Source organism: Acanthaster planci, linkage group LG01 (genome assembly GCF_054643075.1).
Source record: "Acanthaster planci isolate LZ-2023a linkage group LG01, COTS_SCS, whole genome shotgun sequence".
Lineage (NCBI taxonomy): Eukaryota > Metazoa > Echinodermata > Asteroidea > Valvatida > Acanthasteridae > Acanthaster > Acanthaster planci.
The window spans coordinates 34,941,437-34,961,423 of record NC_141777.1 but is presented as its reverse complement, the minus strand read 5'-3'; the positions used below and the strand labels follow the sequence as shown (position 1 = coordinate 34,961,423).

The 19,987-nt window shown below is 43.1% G+C and overlaps 1 protein-coding gene across 8 annotated transcripts in view; it reads right to left on the bottom strand.

Moving 5' to 3' along the window:
• LOC110979604 (regulator of G protein signaling 7-like) overlaps window positions 1-19,987 on the bottom strand; it is a 119,312-nt gene that overhangs the window by 45,750 nt on the left and 53,575 nt on the right. For all 8 annotated transcript variants that reach the window (XM_087145084.1, XM_087145080.1, XM_022235570.2 and 5 more), the window contains exon 8: window positions 4,451-4,607. In XM_087145084.1, the coding sequence (XP_087001210.1) occupies window positions 4,451-4,607 (157 nt within the window). The remainder of the gene's footprint in view (window positions 1-4,450; window positions 4,608-19,987) is intronic.

Here is a 19,987-nt window from a genome sequence, read left to right as displayed (position 1 = left end):
AGACATAAATTGTGGACCTGGCCTTTCTGACATCATACTCGACCTTTAACCAGATGTGTTTTGAATGTCAGTGGAGGTGGGGGAGGGCTTGGACACCATGTGAAGTTGAGAATCTTAATGAGGCTCCTAAGCACTGAAGTGTAGCCGAATCAGGTTGGGGTGAACCTTATACATCAAGTGCACCATCATTTGCTTGATTAAGGTGACTACGCTTGTGCATCTGAGGAGAGTCTGTCTCCCAGTCTCTGTAATCCCTGTTTCGGTTCCAACAGGAGGCAGGGGAGGAGGAAAACTCTCAACTACACAGCAAACCTGACCAACTAAACCCAAAATCCAATCCCCCATCAATCATCACTGCTCCTTCTGCCAATCTTCATGAACTGCCCCGACTAAAGGCTGGTCCATACTTCAGGCAAATGCAAAGCCAAGCAACTTTGACGTCACTAAACATTTGCATTGGAATTTACCTGGGTTGAAATGTGCTCAACTTTTTCGAATTTGCGGCGCATATATTTGATGTCATGTCCAAAGCCCTGTTTGTGTACAATTTCGCACTGTGTATATGAATCAGCCTCAACAGTGCCAACCTGCACGCTTCATCCCTCTAACTCAAGCTGATAACATGCTGATATTCTGATGGCATGTACATGTATCTGCTTAGGGCCTTCTCAGGAATGTGGCCCATTCATTCTGTCATAAGGAGGCAGATTTGCTCGCATTACTGTCCACCTGGTTCTAACCAAAATAGACAAATGGCAGAAAGTTGTATCATGCATCTAGAGACACTGAATCATTAAGGCTGGAAACTAAAATGGAAGTTATCTTCAACTGGTATACTACCCCGCTTCAGTAGAAAAGCAAATATACAAACTGCACACTTATCATGTAAGTTTTTGACAGCCCATCAAATCATGTACATGTATGATCTCCATCCCACGGTTTGTGTAATCCGCCCAACAGGCCGACTTCAGGCAATGAGTTTTTTTTTTCCTCACTGGTCTTTTCATGCAAACAATGCCACAAGCAAACAAATCATACAAACGTAACACAAGACATGGCGTACATCCCATCGGTGCCGGCCCCCCCAAAAAAACCGATGTGTGACCATGATTGGAAGCATAGAGGTTGATGCACCAGCCAATCAGCATCATCTCCTGACAAACCATGGATAAGCAAGAGGAATGTGCCTGCGCGCACCCACACACACACATACCTGTTTTACATACAAAGTGTGGACTTTCCTTTGTTCTCCTGTGGTTAAGGAAACTTGAGGAAAATGCTCCTTTTTCTCCAACTAGGATAACTCCTTCGAGCTGGACTTTTGTTGGTGATTCCCTGGACTGTTCCTCTTCATTTTGCCATGGCTAACCTTGACCCCAAAATGCCTCTGAAACTATTTTTCAGAGAGGGGGAAACATTGTGTGGACGTGTGCGAGTCCACAGAATGCCATCGCACCCTGCATTATGTGGACTTCTTTTGTGCAGAGGTCCACACTACACGCCTGCACAAACATACCCATTCAACGGGTCAAGGATGCAGTTCCTGCACAAGCAACACAAACCAACAGCATCCTTTCAACGGCATGTACCGGTAGGTACTTGTACATGTACATTTACTTGTTCTGCTGTTAATTTCAAGGCTCGCACAATCAACTGATCTCAAGTCGATCAGGGCTGTGGGGGGATAACGGATTTTGGGCCAATGGGATAGGGTAAATCTTGCAATTAAGGACTCGCATCAGTGACATATAAATCCGTGTAAACAAAAACAGCACCTCTGCATTTGGAGAGCACATAATAGTGAAATAATTGAAAGGATAAAGCCATTTCCAAATGAAAACTTCTCTCATCGTCCTCTTTCCCATCTCTCATCCAGGTTTTTATCAAATACGTACGTGCAATGTATTTGGTTGTTCTGTTCATTTTAACCAATGACTGTAAGGGCTGCATAACAATGGACAGGCAGAAGCCAAAAATGAAAAACAAAAAAAAGTTTTGTGGAGAAAATCAGTCAATGAATTATACAAAAAATCATCCCACTCAAGAAGTGGCATTAAACTGTAACCTCACAATGAAGTGTCCCCCAAGTAATCCCACACCTTCCACATCAAACTTCCCGGAATGGTGGAAAAAAAAAAAACAATACCCTGGAAAATGACAGCCGCTTAAATGCCGCTGGTAGAGACCCCCTACCAGTCAGCCGTAGACCACAGACCACTTTCAACTGGCAGCTTGCGAGGATTTACAGGCAAGCCAAAGCTAAACAAGAGGGGGGACAGTTATGAGAGAATCATTTATCAGCTGAAGGCCATTGGTAGCTAATGGCAGATGGCAAGAATGCAAACAAACTTGACCGTGGACGATGATTAATGACAGATGATGTTGTGACAGCATCCAGAGCTTACGCCTCTGTAAAAAAAAAGTTCACAATGGGAGAGGCTACCTACTGAAGATTCTGAGAGTACACCAGGGGTGATTAAGAAGGGAACGGGGTTTGTTAGAACCTCCGCCGGATCATTCAATGGGAGATTACACGTAATTTTGTTATTTTTTCATAACCTACCAGTAATTACTTCAATTGTCACAGCTTTTTTATGGCAGCTCCAGCAGCCTAGTCAGGGTTCTGTCCTTGGACGTGATGGGAGGGGGGCTGGATGGTGTTGTGGGAGGTGCGCGATTTCTGTTATAGCATTAACCATGGTCGGACTGTACGTAAGTTTAGTGACACTTTGGACAAAGCATTTAAGAAGACAGTAAGGAACAATTAAGTTTGAGTGAAGGACACCGCAGAGAATTGAGGCATTGTGTGGTAGCCATCTTGCAAGGCAGTTCTTTTGTTCCGAAGGAAAGCTTCCCTTGTACATACCCTATGGAACAAAAGCACTGACTTGCAAGATGGCGGCCATGCAAACGCTCTATCACTTCCCAGGAAAACCCATATAGTCAAGCCCAATGTACCCAGTGCAAGCTGACAACCTAATCCACACATATTCAAACCTGGGCTATGAGATATTGGAAAACAGAAGTATCTAATGTCAACCTGGTACAGTGCATGTAAATGTCATCAAAATGATATTCCATACTACCAACTGATTTCAAGGCAATATGAAAACATGACCACTTTTCAACAAACCTGCTATCCCCCTATTTAAGAAAGCTATCTCCCTGTCAAATTGCTTGAATTGTTTTGGCTCATTCAGGCAAATGAGAATGGGTTTTTAATACTTGTGTGCAATTACTTGTATAGTGACTGAACTTGATAATTATGGAAAGCAATCAGCCCCACCAATTTCGGCTTTATTTTTTGATTTTCTCATACAACAATAATCACTCGCCCAAATAATCAGCCATCGCAATTACCAGCAACAAAAGTCTTCTAAAAGTGTACACTGAGGTGGCGGCAAAGTGCAACGAACTTTAGGGGGAAAGTCGAAAACCATCCAGGCAGAAAATGAAATGCAAACAGAGGAGTCCACACATCACGCCGTGGTTAAGCTAATTTAGGCTGCATTAGGGGAAACCTCTGAGGGGCTGCCTCGCTAATCTTGTAACCACTGGCTTCCAAGTGGGGGTGATGTCATCCCCTCACGACAGATTATACAAGTGTGCAATTGAGGGAAGAACGAGTGGGGTGGATTTTCATAATCTCTTTTCATCCTCCACCTCTTGGTTTTACTGTAAACTTCGTAGACAATCCATATTCACGTACATGTACGTTTAGCTCACTCTTTGGATTTGATGCATAAACTTGAAGAGTCTGCTGTGTGTATGTGAATGGGAATGATGACTGGATTGTAATGATGCCCCTGTGCTGTTCATTTACTTCAAATTGGAAATCAAAACATACCTGGGACACCAAGGTTGAGGCCAGCACCGGCAGTAAAGTGAAAGGCACTGGTTACCAGCACGTACTGTATTCACAACCAAACTCTTGGCTGTTTTCATTTGTGGTTTCACAAAAATGAGCAAGATTCACTCGAAAAATTTTACGGTGTTGGTGCTGAGCTGAGACAGGTCAGAGGGTCTGCAACTCTGAGGATCTCATGGATAAAACTGAAACTGACATCAGACACATTGGTGAGGACTGGAAACCCTACAACTTTGAAAGGAGGGGGTGCTTGGTATCCAGCCCAGAGGCAAGCGCACAGACATATGCACCTCAGCAGTTCTCATGCACTCCTGTGCCCTTTTCCAATAATGAATAATGAATACTATGGTTAAGTATTTGTCATGTGACTGCAGACGGATGCTCAGACATTTATTAAAACGTCAACTCTAAATGTAACAGCTTGGCTTTCTGCCAGGCAGTTGAAAGATATGGGTTAGCGGTATTGCATGAAATACAAATTTCCTGAGTGACTTTCTTCCCGCTAAGTAGCTTTGTAAGATTGGGTCTATGGCTTAACACCATGTCCCTGTCATCATGAGTGACAGCCAAGCCAAAACCTACCTTCTTCTTCTTGCAGGTGCGGTTGATGCGGCTGAGCTTTTTGATATCCATCTCTGTGGTGTTAACACAGCCTGGTACTGGCCGATGCACATCCCAGAATGCCCTCTCTTGACTGTCCAACACTTTCCGCTCCATCTTGTCTCGCTTCTTGTCTACCCTAGGCCAAAAACAAAGCACAAACGATCTTGCATGTCAGCAGTGCTATTTATTACTAGTTTCCTAAATTTGATTGGGTGTCCCATGAAAAGCAGAGCATTGAAGGCTGTATAAACAGGAAGCTACATGTACATGTACATGTTACCATCCATGCTAAAGTCCTCCAAGGTGTGGCATGCTGAACCATCCTGTGTGAAGCAGAACTTGGTGAAGTGATCCCCTTGTTTTGTAAACCCTGCCTTTCCACAAAATCAGTGCCTTTCCTGGAGTAAGCTCTGGGCCAGAGCTGTTTATAGAGAGAGATGCGACATGAGTGTCTCAATTTTTGGAATCAAAATGGTGGATTATGCATCAGTGCACACAGACAATTAGTACATAACAACTGGATGCTATACTGCACACCTAATGAACAGTCATTTTGGGTCCAAAGTCTGAAGTTGGTACTACATGTACACTCTCTATACACAGCTCTGCCCTGGGCAAGCTCCTGGACCTAATAAAACAGCTCCATGATGCCCAGGTGAATGATCTTCTGTGACATAAGGTAGAACTTACATGTACATGTATGTCCAACGCATAATTAACACATTCGCCAAAATATCCTAAAATGAAGAACAGCCAATTATACTGCATATGTCCAGCGGCATAACTGGGGTACCTTTTGTGGGGGTGGGCACTTTGGGGGACCTCACGTTCTGAAGGGGGCAGTCAATGAACACTGGACAAGGCAGACTATCACCAGATCTTTTCCTTCTCTATTTTTTGATTGGGAGGGGGAGAGAATGAGGGAGAAAGGGGGCACAGGGAGCACAGGCTTTGATGGAACGCCCTCCCATTACACCTCCAAGTTTGTCTGGTATTGATGCAAGTGTTTGAAATGGCAAACCTGTTTGGTTCCCCCACTTTGTAACAAAACCACAATGCAAAGACATTAACCAGACATTTACAATAAGTATGAATAGTACCACTCCGCTTGTCTGAATTACAAAATTTGATATTCACTTCTGAGTTGAACACCTTGTGGTAGTGGAACAGCTGACTATGACAAACTATAGGATAGTGACTCAGCCGACTGCCTGACAACTTCTGTGTGTAAGCGTTAAATGCAATTTCCATCAAAGGTAGACAGGCCCTGTGAGCAATGCATTTATCATAAGCCCCAAAACCATAAAAGCCCCATGTGCATCTCTTGGTTTATTTTCTTCAACTTAAAAGCCCAATTAAGAACTAATTCCTCTATACCTGAAAATAAAGCAGCACAGAACGTAGCCAGAAAGGCAATAAACACACACATCAGTCCTAGCCCAATGTTCTAAAACAATTAAGGCCCTTAACATTTGGCACCTGTGACTTAACGAAGCCAAATTGAAGCGACAAAATGGGGTCAACAGAGTTAATTGCAGACTGGCGCGACTCCTACAACCGGAATGCTTGTGGGCATTAAAAAGGGGGTCGTTTAAGCTGTTAAGATGGCAGAGCTGATTTGGGGGGGGGAGCCAACGGGTGATTTTTTTCTCAAAGTTCAATATTCTTTCACACAATACCCCAGTTCAAAAGTGTGAAATCCTGATTAAATTAGCTTTGATGCAAGTGGTCGCTATGCATGTACATGTAGGTAGTACCAACTCATCAGTCCGAATCCAGAAACTTCGAACCCTTTTACATGAAGGTTCATCATCCAACATATAGTGCACATGGTAACATGAGATCCTGGAATCAAGCCAAAACTGTATAAATGTACATGCCATATACCTACTGACTGACACAGAAGAAACAAGAAGTGCACACTTTTTGTACTCTGGCAGTACCATCGCGAAAGTATCCTATTTCTATAAAGCCATGCTGTCTTCTTGTGGTCAAAATACATGACAAAATCACGTTTAAATAACAACTTGTGGCAGTTTCTTACAACGCTATCTGCCTCGACCAGATGCACCCCCTCAGTGGTTGAAAAGAGCTAACGTTGGTCACGCGTAACGCGTGTATGTCATAGTCGTTTGTGAGCCAGCAGAGTGCGGTTCCTACCACAGAGGCTGTGCTGCTTGGAAAATTGCAGCCTCTCTTAGTCCAGTTTGGGCCTCACAGGCATGATCCGAGGTTGTGTCATTTCATTCAGTTGACCTCTACCTAACAACCTAACAACCCACGGATACCATTTTGAAGCAGTGTTGGCATGCTGTCTACGGCTGGTTTCCACAGACAAGGACAACCACAAGAGTACTGTAGTAGCCAAATCTGGGATCAAACAGTCAGCTCTCAAAATATCAAATAAAAGGAGATGTAGTTTGGCAAGAGGCTTTGCATTGTCCAATCCTTGTCAGCTAGCAAGCGTTGCCATTCCCGTCAGATCAGAACGACGGGGAAAATGGAAAACCACACCTACGTGTAGGAGCCCAACTGACTGTTCCTACAGCATTCAACCCAGCTTCGTTGCCATCTGCAATTTCATCTCAGTTCCCTTATGTCAACTCCTGATTTCCGCCCTTGTAAACCGACACTAATGTCCAATTCATCCACTGATAATGCAGCCAGATGTGCTTGACCCTGGCCATTCTGAGCAATAACAGCACACATGAATTAGCGATTTGCCAATAACTCCCCATTATCTGCCTGCCTGCTCTACACAGCCTCAATTACCCAGAGGATTCTAAGAAGACCTAGGATCGTAAGTGTGTGTCATTTTCTTCCTTTTCTCCCGGCTCATTATCTGTCGTGAATTATTCAGCACTGAAGGCGGACCTTCTCTTCTCTGTGCTGGTAGCCTCTCAGTGCAAAGGAATTTTAATTCCTTCCATCATTCTGACAAACATGACATATCGCTTATGCAACAAGCCCGGTGGCATTTTTTTGTTCATAAAGAATACTCCATACGGTAAGTAAGAAAGTAATCGGTATATTTATTTGTCAAATATTAGCACCAAGACCCTAAGAAAAGAACACCATCAAATAAAAGCAAGGATGTCGAGACCGTGGGTAAGGCTTTGGATTTTCTTTCTCCCCAAACATCATGTGGAATGAGTCCAAACCTGCATTCACTTTTGAATTTGCCCCCCACATCAAAACCTAGATATGCCACTAAACACCCCCCCACACACACACCCATTTTATAAGGCACAGTGTGGAATATTGAATCACTATTTAGCACACTTACAGTCCACAATGTGAAAATTTAATTAGTGTGATTTCTGTGGGTATATGAAATGGACAGAAACAATACTCCCACAGAATAAAGATCCAAATTTTTCTGCACTTGCAATGCAGAAGTATGGGACTTTTATCAATATGAGCACTTTTCAAACTGTGGTAGTGAAAAGCCCCTGACATACAGACAAAATATAATTTTAGGTAATCCAACCATTCCTAAAAGGTGCAGGAACATCACAGACTAGACTGCTTGTTATATTAGTGTGAATCTTTCAAAAGGCAGACTTGCAAAAAGAGGTCCAGGACAATTGCAGGGTGGTAAACAAACAATTTCCCGAGCTACATGTAGCTGTCTAGGTGTTCACTGCTCCGTCAGCATTTGTGTTTATCCGGTTAGTTCTGAAAGCGTTATTGATCAATCAATGCAAAGGCTGCCTCCATGGGTTGGGTGGACGGTTGGCATATGTGGAAGAATCTGCAGAATCAGGACTTCACACTTGTTTTTATTTGGGGTGGACTTCAGGAACTTGTCTCCTCGTTAGGTAGAAATGACATATATAGCAGCCGGTGATGCACACTATGGAGATCCCCCTCTCCCGGAAGCTAGCAAATCTTTGTAAATCAGAATATTATTCCATCACGGTAAGATCAATAATTAGGAAATATAAATATTTATTTGTGATGTGAAGGTTACCTAAAATCTTGATGGTTTGCAAAGACAAAGCAAATTGGCCTGTAATTTGACTGAGACCGTATACCAAATCCACATCCATCAGCAATAACCTAAACTGCTCATTGTACCATTGCAATAAATCAGTTTTGATCTATATTTTGTGTGGCAAACACGCCAGTATATACTTCAGAGCAAACTGGAACAGCTGGAATTTGTTGTCCAAACAGAGCCCTGTACATGTGTCAGCCCAGAGCTCATTATCGCTCAGCTATAGACCAGGAAATATGGCATGAAATTAACGCAGGTCACCAGGCTGCTCTGAATCATGCTGAAAATGACAGAACTCACTTTCCACAATTTTCTTGGCACAGGGTACGGTGCAAACCTGGTGGTCTATCTGATCAGTCTGATGAAGTGAAAGGACACTACCATCAGCCAGTTAAAATCATCGGATGTGCCAATTCGGCTAAGAGTCTGCATTCTTTGTCGCAGCCCAATCCCCAGAAATTCCCCCCAAAAGGAAACCTAGTAAGAACCAGGCAAGGAGAAGTTCTACAATTACTTTTCAGTAAAGGACTCTCTTTGTGAAAAATAAAACGTTTGTTCTAGGACGGTAACTGCACATTCTAACAGCCTGCCATTTATATACAGGTACTGCAGCTTTGCTTCCTAGTGGTATGTACAAAAGATACAGACAATAGCAGCCTATTGTGCCTCTTCTAAGAAACATGGGTAACTGTCACCTGTGCAACAACATAATGTATGGTATGTACCATAGATTCAATGGTCATTGGGAATGGTGCCATTTGGCACTAGAAATGCTACCGGTGCAATGAGGAATATGACTGAAGAATACCAGAGAGTATGTTGCCATGGGAACATTCTCACACAGGTACAGGTTCTAATACAAACTCTTCAGAGACTGCGATTGAGAATGGATACAAGAGGACAATCCTGCCCAATTAAGGTTTGCCAGAGCAAAGTATTGGGACAGAGGGCTAGGCATGATCTCATGCAGTGCACTTCAAATTCAACGAACAAAGAACTAGCTTATCAGCTTCCTGAAAAGGAGGCTAAGAGAGGTGAGAACGATTTTGATGCATCTTTGAAACAGGTGCAGTTACGGAAGGAATTCTCTTTCGAGCTTTTATTTTAAGCCTCCACCCCTTTGGGATGGAAACTCTCCACACATCTACTCCATTTTTTTTAAATCTTACATTTCGGATGTGAGAACTAGTTTACACTCTTACATAAACCCCCTCGTGCTTTTGGTCAGGACTTAGCTCAAGGGTGGGACTGCAAGTGGTTACGTCAATAGCTCAGCATGAATGTGGCAGACACATACATGTATGTGAGAGGAATAATGTACTACTGGGAGGTGCACATTACCCTGTGTAGCTTGAGGGAAGTGAGTACATTTCTGATCACAAAGACATCCCTTGCGCCCTCCCCAATCCACGGCCCCAGTTTGACCACACAACAAGCCTTACATGGAAATTCTCCCACCACAATCATGTGCGTCACACCATCTCCCCTCTTCCAAACTCCACCAGTAACCCCAACGCTTGGCCTGGGCCTGCCGCCCCGCAGCAATTTGTTCATTTCTATAGTGTGGAGAACAACAGAATGTTCCGCTAGGTATTTTTAAGTAAAACAAGCTTGATCTCCACTGAGCAGTCACGGACTCCATTTTTAGGCCCGTGGGTTTCGCAAGGATGGGGTGTATGGTAGGCTGAAATCACACGGTAAGTGGCTCCAGGCAAGGAAGGGCCTGCGATGGGGTTTCTGGCCACTGAAATGAATGCCCACCTTTCCCGCAAGGAATATCAAGGAAACCATGCATATATTTTAAAATGTAATTAAGTGATATATATACATATATTTTTCTTAGTGGTTAAGTTGTTTTGGCTTCATTTCAAACACTGAACATGTCACTGCCATTATTTAGTGTACTCTTATGTGGCTCATATTAAAACTGTTAATTCTAGTGTAGTGTAACTTTGTATCTTCATGTATCAGCTTTGCTCAAACACTAGCAGAGAAAAGTAAAAACTAAAATAATCCCAAGATACATTTGAAGAAAATCTAGCACTTCTGCATGTACATGTGTGGATATTAACAAACTTTCCTTTCTCTGTAGGCTGCCATCCCCTAGCTACTTGTACACGTATCCCTATACCGCATCCTAGCATACATTGTACATCTGCATGTCTGTGGGGAAGTCTTGCTCACATGGTATCCCTGCTTTCAGAAAACTTCTACATTTCTTAACATGTGTACCAAGCTCAAAAAAGCCATACCCTAGGAAAGTGTTCTGTACTTGAGAATGCAATGTGCAGTACAGAAAAAAAGCATTCAGTAACACTGTCAATAACAACGTACATGTAAACTGCTCACAGGTAAGGAATGCAGAATGTTTATGAAGACTTGGAGCTAAGGTCCACTGGCAACACTGTAAACTTGGCATATTAGACAGGACCATAGCAGTGACTAAAGGGGGGCCCAACCACTGTATGTGCTACATTGTACCTACCTCATGAAGTCAAAAATCCCTGAAATGCTGTTGGGCGAGCTTGGCTCACGGGGTGAAGAGGAGGTAGCCATGACAAAAGGCGTGATTGCCGTCTCCAAGAAAACCTCACCGAAACAGGAACACACACACACGCAGAGGTATACAAGCACACACGGGAGAGCTGCGAATGCAAACTACAGAGGGGCTCATGCAAGGTCCTTGGATTCAGTCAAGGTGACCTCGGCGATCTCATGGCCCGACACTGTGAATAATCTCTCTCTCCTAAAGCCAAACGAACGACCAACTGCCCGCAGCCACCGCTGCATGCAACCTGCCTATAAGACCGCGCTGCCACAGCTGCACTGCCGCATGTTCGTCCCACACATACAGCCAGCCGCAGATTGAGAACATACTGTGGCCCCTGTACGTGTGCATGTATGACCCAACCTCTTCTGCTCAGTCGGGCACATGAACATGACAGTGCTGCATCCAAGTCTGCGTCGTCGTGGCAATGAAACCATCAACCCCCCCCCACTTTCTTTGCCATCTCACGGGGAAGAAACCACTTGTGACAGAGGGGTGTAGAACATACAGTGATGGACTGCTTCAGCTTTGGAAATTGCATGTGTGGTACAGACAGCTACCAGAACCAACTACATGTACATGTACATTGTACACTGATTTACATACATGTACATTCACTAACCATTCACAGTCACATGAAGATAATGCATGTGGTTCCTACAAATTCAAGGAAATTTTCTCCATTTATTGAGCTCATTTACTTATCCACTTTCGATGTAACAGTACTCCTTTTCAAATGAATCCAATTGGCAAAATAATGACCCTCCTTTTTAAAAATAATTGTTTCTGTTACACCCCCCCCCAGATGAACTTTGCACATCAGCTTCCAATCAGTGCAAAGTACACTGTAAGCATGTACGGTATAAATTCAGACATTGTACCAAAGACCCGTTCTTAAATTTAACATCGACACACTAATTACATGGACACACCCTGTCGTTGTCATGGCAATGCCGAATGGTATATCCTGCATCGGATGGATCAATGTCTGCCATTGGTTGTCCACCTGCCAATCAATGAGTGAGTTTTGACCTTCGTAACAGTACCGGTATGTACACCTTCATCGGTGTTGGCCAGGGAGATACTAAATTATGTGCCCGGGATGCGTGCAATGACATTCTTATATTTGCCTTACAAGTTAAGGGGGAGGGGGGGTCTACAGCAGCACTGGGACGACAACGGCAGAGTGTGCACACACACACACACACATAGCTAGCCCACTGCGTGCACACAAATCAGGCAGTGTATCTCCCCTTGCACCAACTGTTCACAACCCCTTGCGTGTGGGCAAGTGCTTGAGTTTTCAATGTGGTAATCCCTCCACTCATATTCAAGAGTGGCGCTGGTCTGCTGCACACAAAAAAATAATCATAATTCCCGCTTGGAAGTGTTCGGGAATGCCTTAAAACAGACACCTGATGAGGTGTCCAAATGCAAGCTGATTACATTAATGGCCCAAAATGTATGCTGGGAACGACGTCATCAAGCTATGACAGTTTCAGGTGACCATCTGTGTCTTTTAGTCTCCCTAGTAAATTCCCACGGAGCGACACAATGTTGAAAAATTAAAGACAGTCCTGCAAAATGCCGAAGACGTCTTCCCAGGGCAGGATATGCAGAAAAGCATCTGAGGTAGGACACTTCATCACTGGAAAAACATCCTACCGAACTGAGACATCATCAGTATTCCACCTGTCTGTCATTTTTTTTATGGCAATACGGAAATCGTGCGGATGGTCATTTTCAACTTCCATATGATACAGACTTACATGTACATAAGACAAATGTCTACTTCTTCAACAACACCACCCTACTAAAACCAATTCAAACTCTGGCAGACACTTCGTAACAATAACCAGCACGTCACTGGGAACCCAGCACACAATCCACCCTCCAATGGTCCACCGCACACAATGAGCAACTGCTTTTAGAAACCAGACTGGATTGCCAAAAAAGGTCAGCTTAAAATTTACATGTACTTGCCCTTTTTTCCTTGCCCTCATACTAATTTTGTTAGACTTCCAATGATACATGCAGCAGAGGCACTGCTTTTTCACCCAAACGACTGGCCTCTTGCGATTAGTCTACATGTACATGTACATTAAAATGTTGGAAACTTGTATTGGCCCAATGCACATGGTGCATTAACTACTGAACTCAGCTACTGCTTGAAAGCAAAGTTAGGACTCTCCGCAATGTGCATATACGGGCAGATTCTGATGCACCAACCTCAACGCCTAAGCACGAGAGAGGTGTCATGAGAATGATGGAATATCAACTAACTACAAACAAATTTACAGATTCAAGTAGAGGAAAAATACATTTAAATGAAACACACAAAAAGTTTGTGTCTTTCGCCTGACTGTTGCTAGGAAACAACAAAAAAGTTGACAATGCAATGCTATCTCACGTCAGATATGGAAGGATCTTCATGAAATTGTAGCAAGTATGGTACCTGTACTCTTTGAACCAAGCTACACCTACCTATATCAAATAAAAGCCAGCTATTCAAATCACCCCTCCAGGTCCACCTCAGCTATTCACTTCTCCATCTCCTACCCTGTGGTTTTTTGTACAGTAGTCAGCAGCTTTCTCTTCTGATACTAATTTTAATTATTTTGTTTTTAAAAATTCATCTATCCTGATGACTTCTCTTGGTTTAAATGTACCTGTTTTACGCTTAGGTACAACTACGGCGACCTGTGGCCTACAAGAACCTGTGTACTTTTTTTATTACTCATCAGTACTATAAGATTTCTTTCTTTTAAACAGTGTTGTACAATCTTACAGAAAAACTAGAGCTTATTTGTCAGTTGCCAACAGAACAGATGGCTTTTTTGCAATCTCTTGACATAAGTCTGACGATGATCCAAAGTTGCAAAGGGGGTTAAGTTGCTGGCTGAAGAAACGTGCACAAAACAAAGGGGGTTTGAGTCATAATCAGAAGACAAAAACAAACAAACAAAAAGAATGCCGTTTTTGCAAAGTGTGAAAAAGCCAATGAATAATTACACTTTGCAGGTGATGCCCAGCTCAGGGAACAATACATGTACGGTACGAAGTCAAGTGCGTGACTGTTTTGTTAACAAAAAAAAAAATTAGAAATAAGCCAAAAGGTACAAAAATAAAAAAACATTCAAGGTAAACACACAAACAAATGTGTAAAAAGTGAATATTTTGTAGCACACAGAAACAAAGGTAGTCCAAAATTATGTACATGTCGTCAAAATAAACCATATCATTTTAACGTACACGTAGCACTAATTATCCTCTAAAATGTACCGAAATTGGAGGATTTGGGACTGTTAGGCTTTTAAAAAAACTTGTACACGCACACGTACCACTTTATCAGAGACAAATAACTGCTGCAGAAAACATGGTAGTCTGTGTACATGTACATGTACAAGTAATGGACAGTTGCAGTCAAATCAATACACATGAATAAGGGGGAAACCAGGGGGAAGGGACTGAAGAGGCAAGACAAAGGAGGAAGAAAAGGTCTGGTTTTAGTGAGCAATGTAATTGACTTTCCAGTATTCTGCTCAATTGGATTGCGGCCTTGACAATCAAGGCATATGTAGTGCGTGTATGCAGGATGGGGAGGGGGGGTTTGTGATACTAAAGCAAGTGCCTGGTCCTGTTCGCTCATGCAGAAACACGCAATCCACTGCATCAACTCCTTGACAGGCTTAACTGTCCATGTGGCTGTGTTTAATTTATTTATTTATTCATTACTTATTTACCCGACTGACAAGGCAAATTACTGAAATGGAAAAAAAAAAACGGTGCATGGACTTTTGGCTTCTCTGATGTTCCCTTTGAGTGTGGGGCTGGATTAATTCAGGGTTTTATTTCTCAAATTTAATGTCAATTTATCAACTTACACATACCTGTCAGCAACTTGGTTTGTCAATTTTTAAATGATTCATTGTTAAATTCTGAGGCTGCAGAATAAAATCAGAATTCAAACCTCAAATGAAACCCATGTTCAAAAGGGCCCATGAAAAATGATTTTATAAGTTATAATTGAAAACTGTTCTTTTTTTGCCGTTTTGTTTAATAAATAGGAGATCAAAAACGTTTTTGGCGACACAGCCCCACCCCTGAGAGGTACATGTATCTCATTAACATAGAACATTTGCATATCTATCACATACATTTGAGAAGACATTGTCACGCGCTGCTAGCGTTTCAATGCTTGTCTTGGTTCAAGTTGAGAAAATTCAGTCCTATATTTAAGTGTGTAAGAGATCATGTTGACCAGATGTGTTGCCACAGGCTACAGCAACACGTACAAAGATGGGACAAGCCTGCATAAGTTTTCCAACCAAAGCAAAATTTAGGCGAAATTGGACATCAGAAGTCAGGCTGACCAGAGAAAAATGGTGGGGACCAAACTGTGCAGTGATTACTTCCAGCCAAAGTGTTTTCGTCCAAACATGTACGGCTCATTAAATGATAAAGCTGAAGTCGGATGACGTGCCCACGATCTTTGGGAAATCAAAGCAAGCCTGTGAACAAAGACGAAGAGGAGGTTTCATGAAACACAAACGACGAAAGGATAGGAAATGCTTCCAAATTGGTCCGGGCTATTCCACTCAATATACTTGTGTGTACAGAGCGTGGTGCCCTAGTTGTGCATTCCATGACATGAAAACATTATACAGTGACCGTACTGCGTGTGTAAATGCTTCTACCGTGCGCGAGGGCATCGTTTTCGTGGACGCGCACACGTACATAAACAGGTACACCAACAAGTATACGTTTGAACATTCCGCGGATTAGTAAATTGTGCGTGTCCATTGTCCACGTTCTCATGGGTCCAGATGTACCGGTGCATGCACCAAAAGGGTGCCTGCCTCTCATTCTACTGCGATGGTAGGTTCTCAAATGTACCTCACACATAACGTCACCATTTCTCAGGATTGAAACATTCATTTGGGGGGGGCAGTAAAATGAACCACTACTTAAGGAATTGTATTCCATTTTTACATCCCTCGTGTTATTGGCACATGAATGAATATTTTAAACAATTCACTGACAGGTTGTTCACGAAGGTCTTTATGGACCCTTTAATTCAAATGATATCATATCTCTACAAATCCCAACAGAAATTCTGGATTTTCGTCAATGTCAACAAGCAATGAAAAGGAGCAAACCAGCAGTGGCAGTGTTCATACCTTGTATCCTTCCATCTCCACAAGGTATGAACCCTACAGAAGTATTCCAAAGGGCATCGCATTTCATGCACACTACCTCCTGTGCACTGGTACTTCCCTTGAGTGACTTTTCACAGATGCACACACAAGTGAACGTAACTTTGTAGGTTTTCTAACTAAATAGGCCTTTGAACGTTCCCCTCTCTCTCTACTCCTGCTAAGTGATCATAATGAATAGCGAGTGCAACCTACATGTACTTTACTCCGCCAACGAGATCTCAGCAATCAGGCATTTATGGCCAATTCACCGAGCTGTTTATTATTGCTTCATCCGAGATGCAATCCATCACTAGAGCTGCAGCAACCTCTGAGGCAATATTTTGTCTCCGAGGAGGCCCTTGGATTTGAAGAGAGAGAGAGATTCTCCACCATGCTCAGCTGAAATAATCTGCTATCTTAACTTCAGGAATGCGAAGGGTGGGGGGCATCATAAAAGTCCTAAGTCAATCAACATTCCTGAGCTGTCAAAACAAATACACAGGCAGTAATACGTAAAAAAAAAAGGACAAAAACATAAATCATCCATCACTTTCAAGAAATGATACTGTCTAGTCCAACACATTTCTCTGTGGCAGGTTGAGTGCCTTGGCATACACATCGATGAAATCTTGCCTTGGAATCATACCAGTATGCAACACTCTCACTACCCTCCATGTCAGTGTGAAGCCCCCTTCCTCAAATGTACATGGCATCCTCTTCCACACAGATTTGGACCCCCCGACTACAATCTACAAACAGAAAGGACGGCAGTGCTCATATTTAATTTTACTGTTGGACAGTTCCACGAACATGTGCCCTCTTTGCTGGTTACACTGTAGAGAAGCACAAGGTTAACCATTTTGCTCAGCAAATGGAAACACCACTGACTGCTTTGTCTACTGTCCACTTTACGTGTAGTGCCTTTGGCAGGAAAAGAACATGCAGCATACGGTACAGAATGGGGGAAAAATAAATCAATACCATAACTTGTACCTTGCATCCTAGTATGGGAATCACTATGACAGTAGGCACATGCTGGTACATGTACGAGTACATAATGCAGCTGTATATTATCTGGCAGCCACAATTACACTACATTGAAAAGGAGGCATGCCGTACCTGTGTGCATACTGCACAGGTTTGGAAAAAATGAGGCGTGCAGGAATTTGGCAACCTTACTGATTGAAGGGGCACAGGCAGCCTGTGCCGGTGCATGGCAGCAACCTACATGGGAACTCGGAAACCTAAAATCCGAAATGTACAATCTGAAAAATCTGAAGAAATTTCTGGCATTTTGTGTAGATGCCTTTCCCAAAAAAGTCTTTTAAGTTCTTTTGTGATAGACAATTATCAAGAAACATGGGGTTTAAAACATTCTATTTCAAATTTTATTTCAAAAACTAAAATACCCAGCTTCAAACATTAATGGTATGAAACAGATTGTGTGTTGGTTGAGGCCTAAAGTACCGGTACTTGTACAAGTCTTTTGTCCTCATTATCAAAGGCAAGAGGCCCTTAGTAAGGAAATCCAATAAGACAGCCCTGCTGATCTCCCGTCTATACTGCCTAGATATTGGTAGCACACGCCCATATTGCTAAGCAATATGCAGCCTCCATAGCTCCATTTTGGGGGCTTCCTAGCTAAGATGGCTGCCAACACCTTTCATTAGCACAGTGCGCTGTAATTTATGTACCAGGTTGTTGAGCAGTATAGACAAGTATCAAGTGACAAGTACCAGGTAAATAATTCCTGGTTAAACATATGCATGTAGGAAATTACCTATGGTTAATACCCCTAGTGTAAGTACATGTATATACATGTACGTAAACCAGTCTACACAAAACAGCCTTCAAGCATCATGACACACTAATCCCTGAATAAGATTTTAAGTCTCCTGGTAAGAATCTGACCCCCTAGGGTGTGTGTAAAATCATATTGAAATCAGAGGATTGAGGACTGTTCGGGTTGAGTGCATGAGCACAATCGGGCCCCCCCTCCCAAAGATGGTGCCACGTGACATCTACACCTCGGTCTCAAAATGCTACCCAGTCAGTAAATAAAGATCAGTTTGAACAGCCCCTTTAAATTGTAGCCACCAGGGCAGGGGCGAGGGTGTCAGCATTCAGGCCTGCCAGTGCTGGTATCTGCCTCCTGTTGGACGCAGGTGTTGATAAAATGCCAGCGGGCATCCTGGCAAAATGGAAACAGCATGACGCAGCGGGGTGGGTGTGCGAACGAGCCTGAATGCAGCCGTGATGAAGCCAATGCCTAAGAGACCTATACCACTGCCTGCTGTGCTTCCAACCAGCGGGTTCATTAAAGGGTGCTAAATATACCACTTAGCACAGCAGATGCAGGCTCCCACCTAGGGCTGGCTGATATTCTCAATATCAATCTTATTTATTCATTATCTTTTTTCAAGGGGACTATGGAGAGGTACACGGTGCCAAGCTGGGGCGCCTTCAACAAAACCAAAATTGATAAAAATAGCAACTTGTCACTTCATGCAAGAATGACATGCATGGTGCTAATTGCTCACTTACTACAACCCTAACATTCACGAGAAGACAAATAGTCAAATGCAATCACCACTTGTCTCATTGATACCTAGAGACATACATGTAACGTCAACTGTTGCCTTCTTATTGCACGTGTAAGGCCATGCTTTATTCATCAGTGCCTTAAAATCAGTCTCAGCATTGACTGCGAACAACCAGCAAGACGACAGAATATCTCAGGTGACGTGACCTTATTAGTGCTGTCTCCAGTCAAGGCCGTGGCCAGGCTGAGGACAGCAAACAAGCTTGTCACAAGGAAGGGGGGGGGACTGGCAACAAATTCACAGCCATCTCCGAACTGTCGGCCAACAAGCCCCTCCGCCTGCCGTGGCACTTATTGCTTGTACCCCAGCCAAGCGTGAAACGCAACCGCCAGCTGCAAATTACTGGCATGATGAAGCATGGGCTGACGGAGTAGTGGTAAGAGGTGAGGGGGGAGAGGAGAACAGGTCCTGGCACACAGCATGCTGCCTGCAGCGGTAACGCAGCACAAAGTCCAGCCCCGTTATTAAGTTTACCGTGTGTACAGTAGTCCTGCTTGTTTCTTATGCTTCCCAACTGCAAGATCTGATCTTTCCAACAGAAACGAACACAGTCACGCCAACTTTTCTCCGGAACGTGTACTGCAATTCTGCATCAATAATCACAATGTGCAACAGTGAAACACCGACAGAATACTGCGGTACAAAGTCACAATGTAAGAAATTACTCTCTAAGAGGCCAAAAGTTCCATAGCCGGACATTTCATCCTGGAAGTGCTGCATAAAACTAAACATTTGATACCTGATGACTGGCAAACTCCTCCCCTCATTGACTTCCCCAGCCCACAAACGGTAATTACATGGCACTTACCAAGAAATTAATGCCAAGATCACAAAACATCAATCAATTATGATATAACAAATGCTCATCAGTCTGAAGTGATTGTTAGAGATGCTTCCCACTCAGGGATACGTGTACAAGTACATTGGAAAGAGAAATAACGACGTAGGGAGGAAAAAGGCAGAATGAGTGGAAATGAAAATGACCTTGCACGACCCATCCGAAGTGAGCTGAGAGGATACAGGCAGTTGTAATAATCAATGTCCTTCAAGATTGTTTTTTTAATATCTGTGTGCAGTACTGCGGTAGCTCTTTACACAATGCCGACTTGCACTGGTAATGAACCGTCTTGCATAAGAAAACGACAACACCATTGTTACCATGCATTT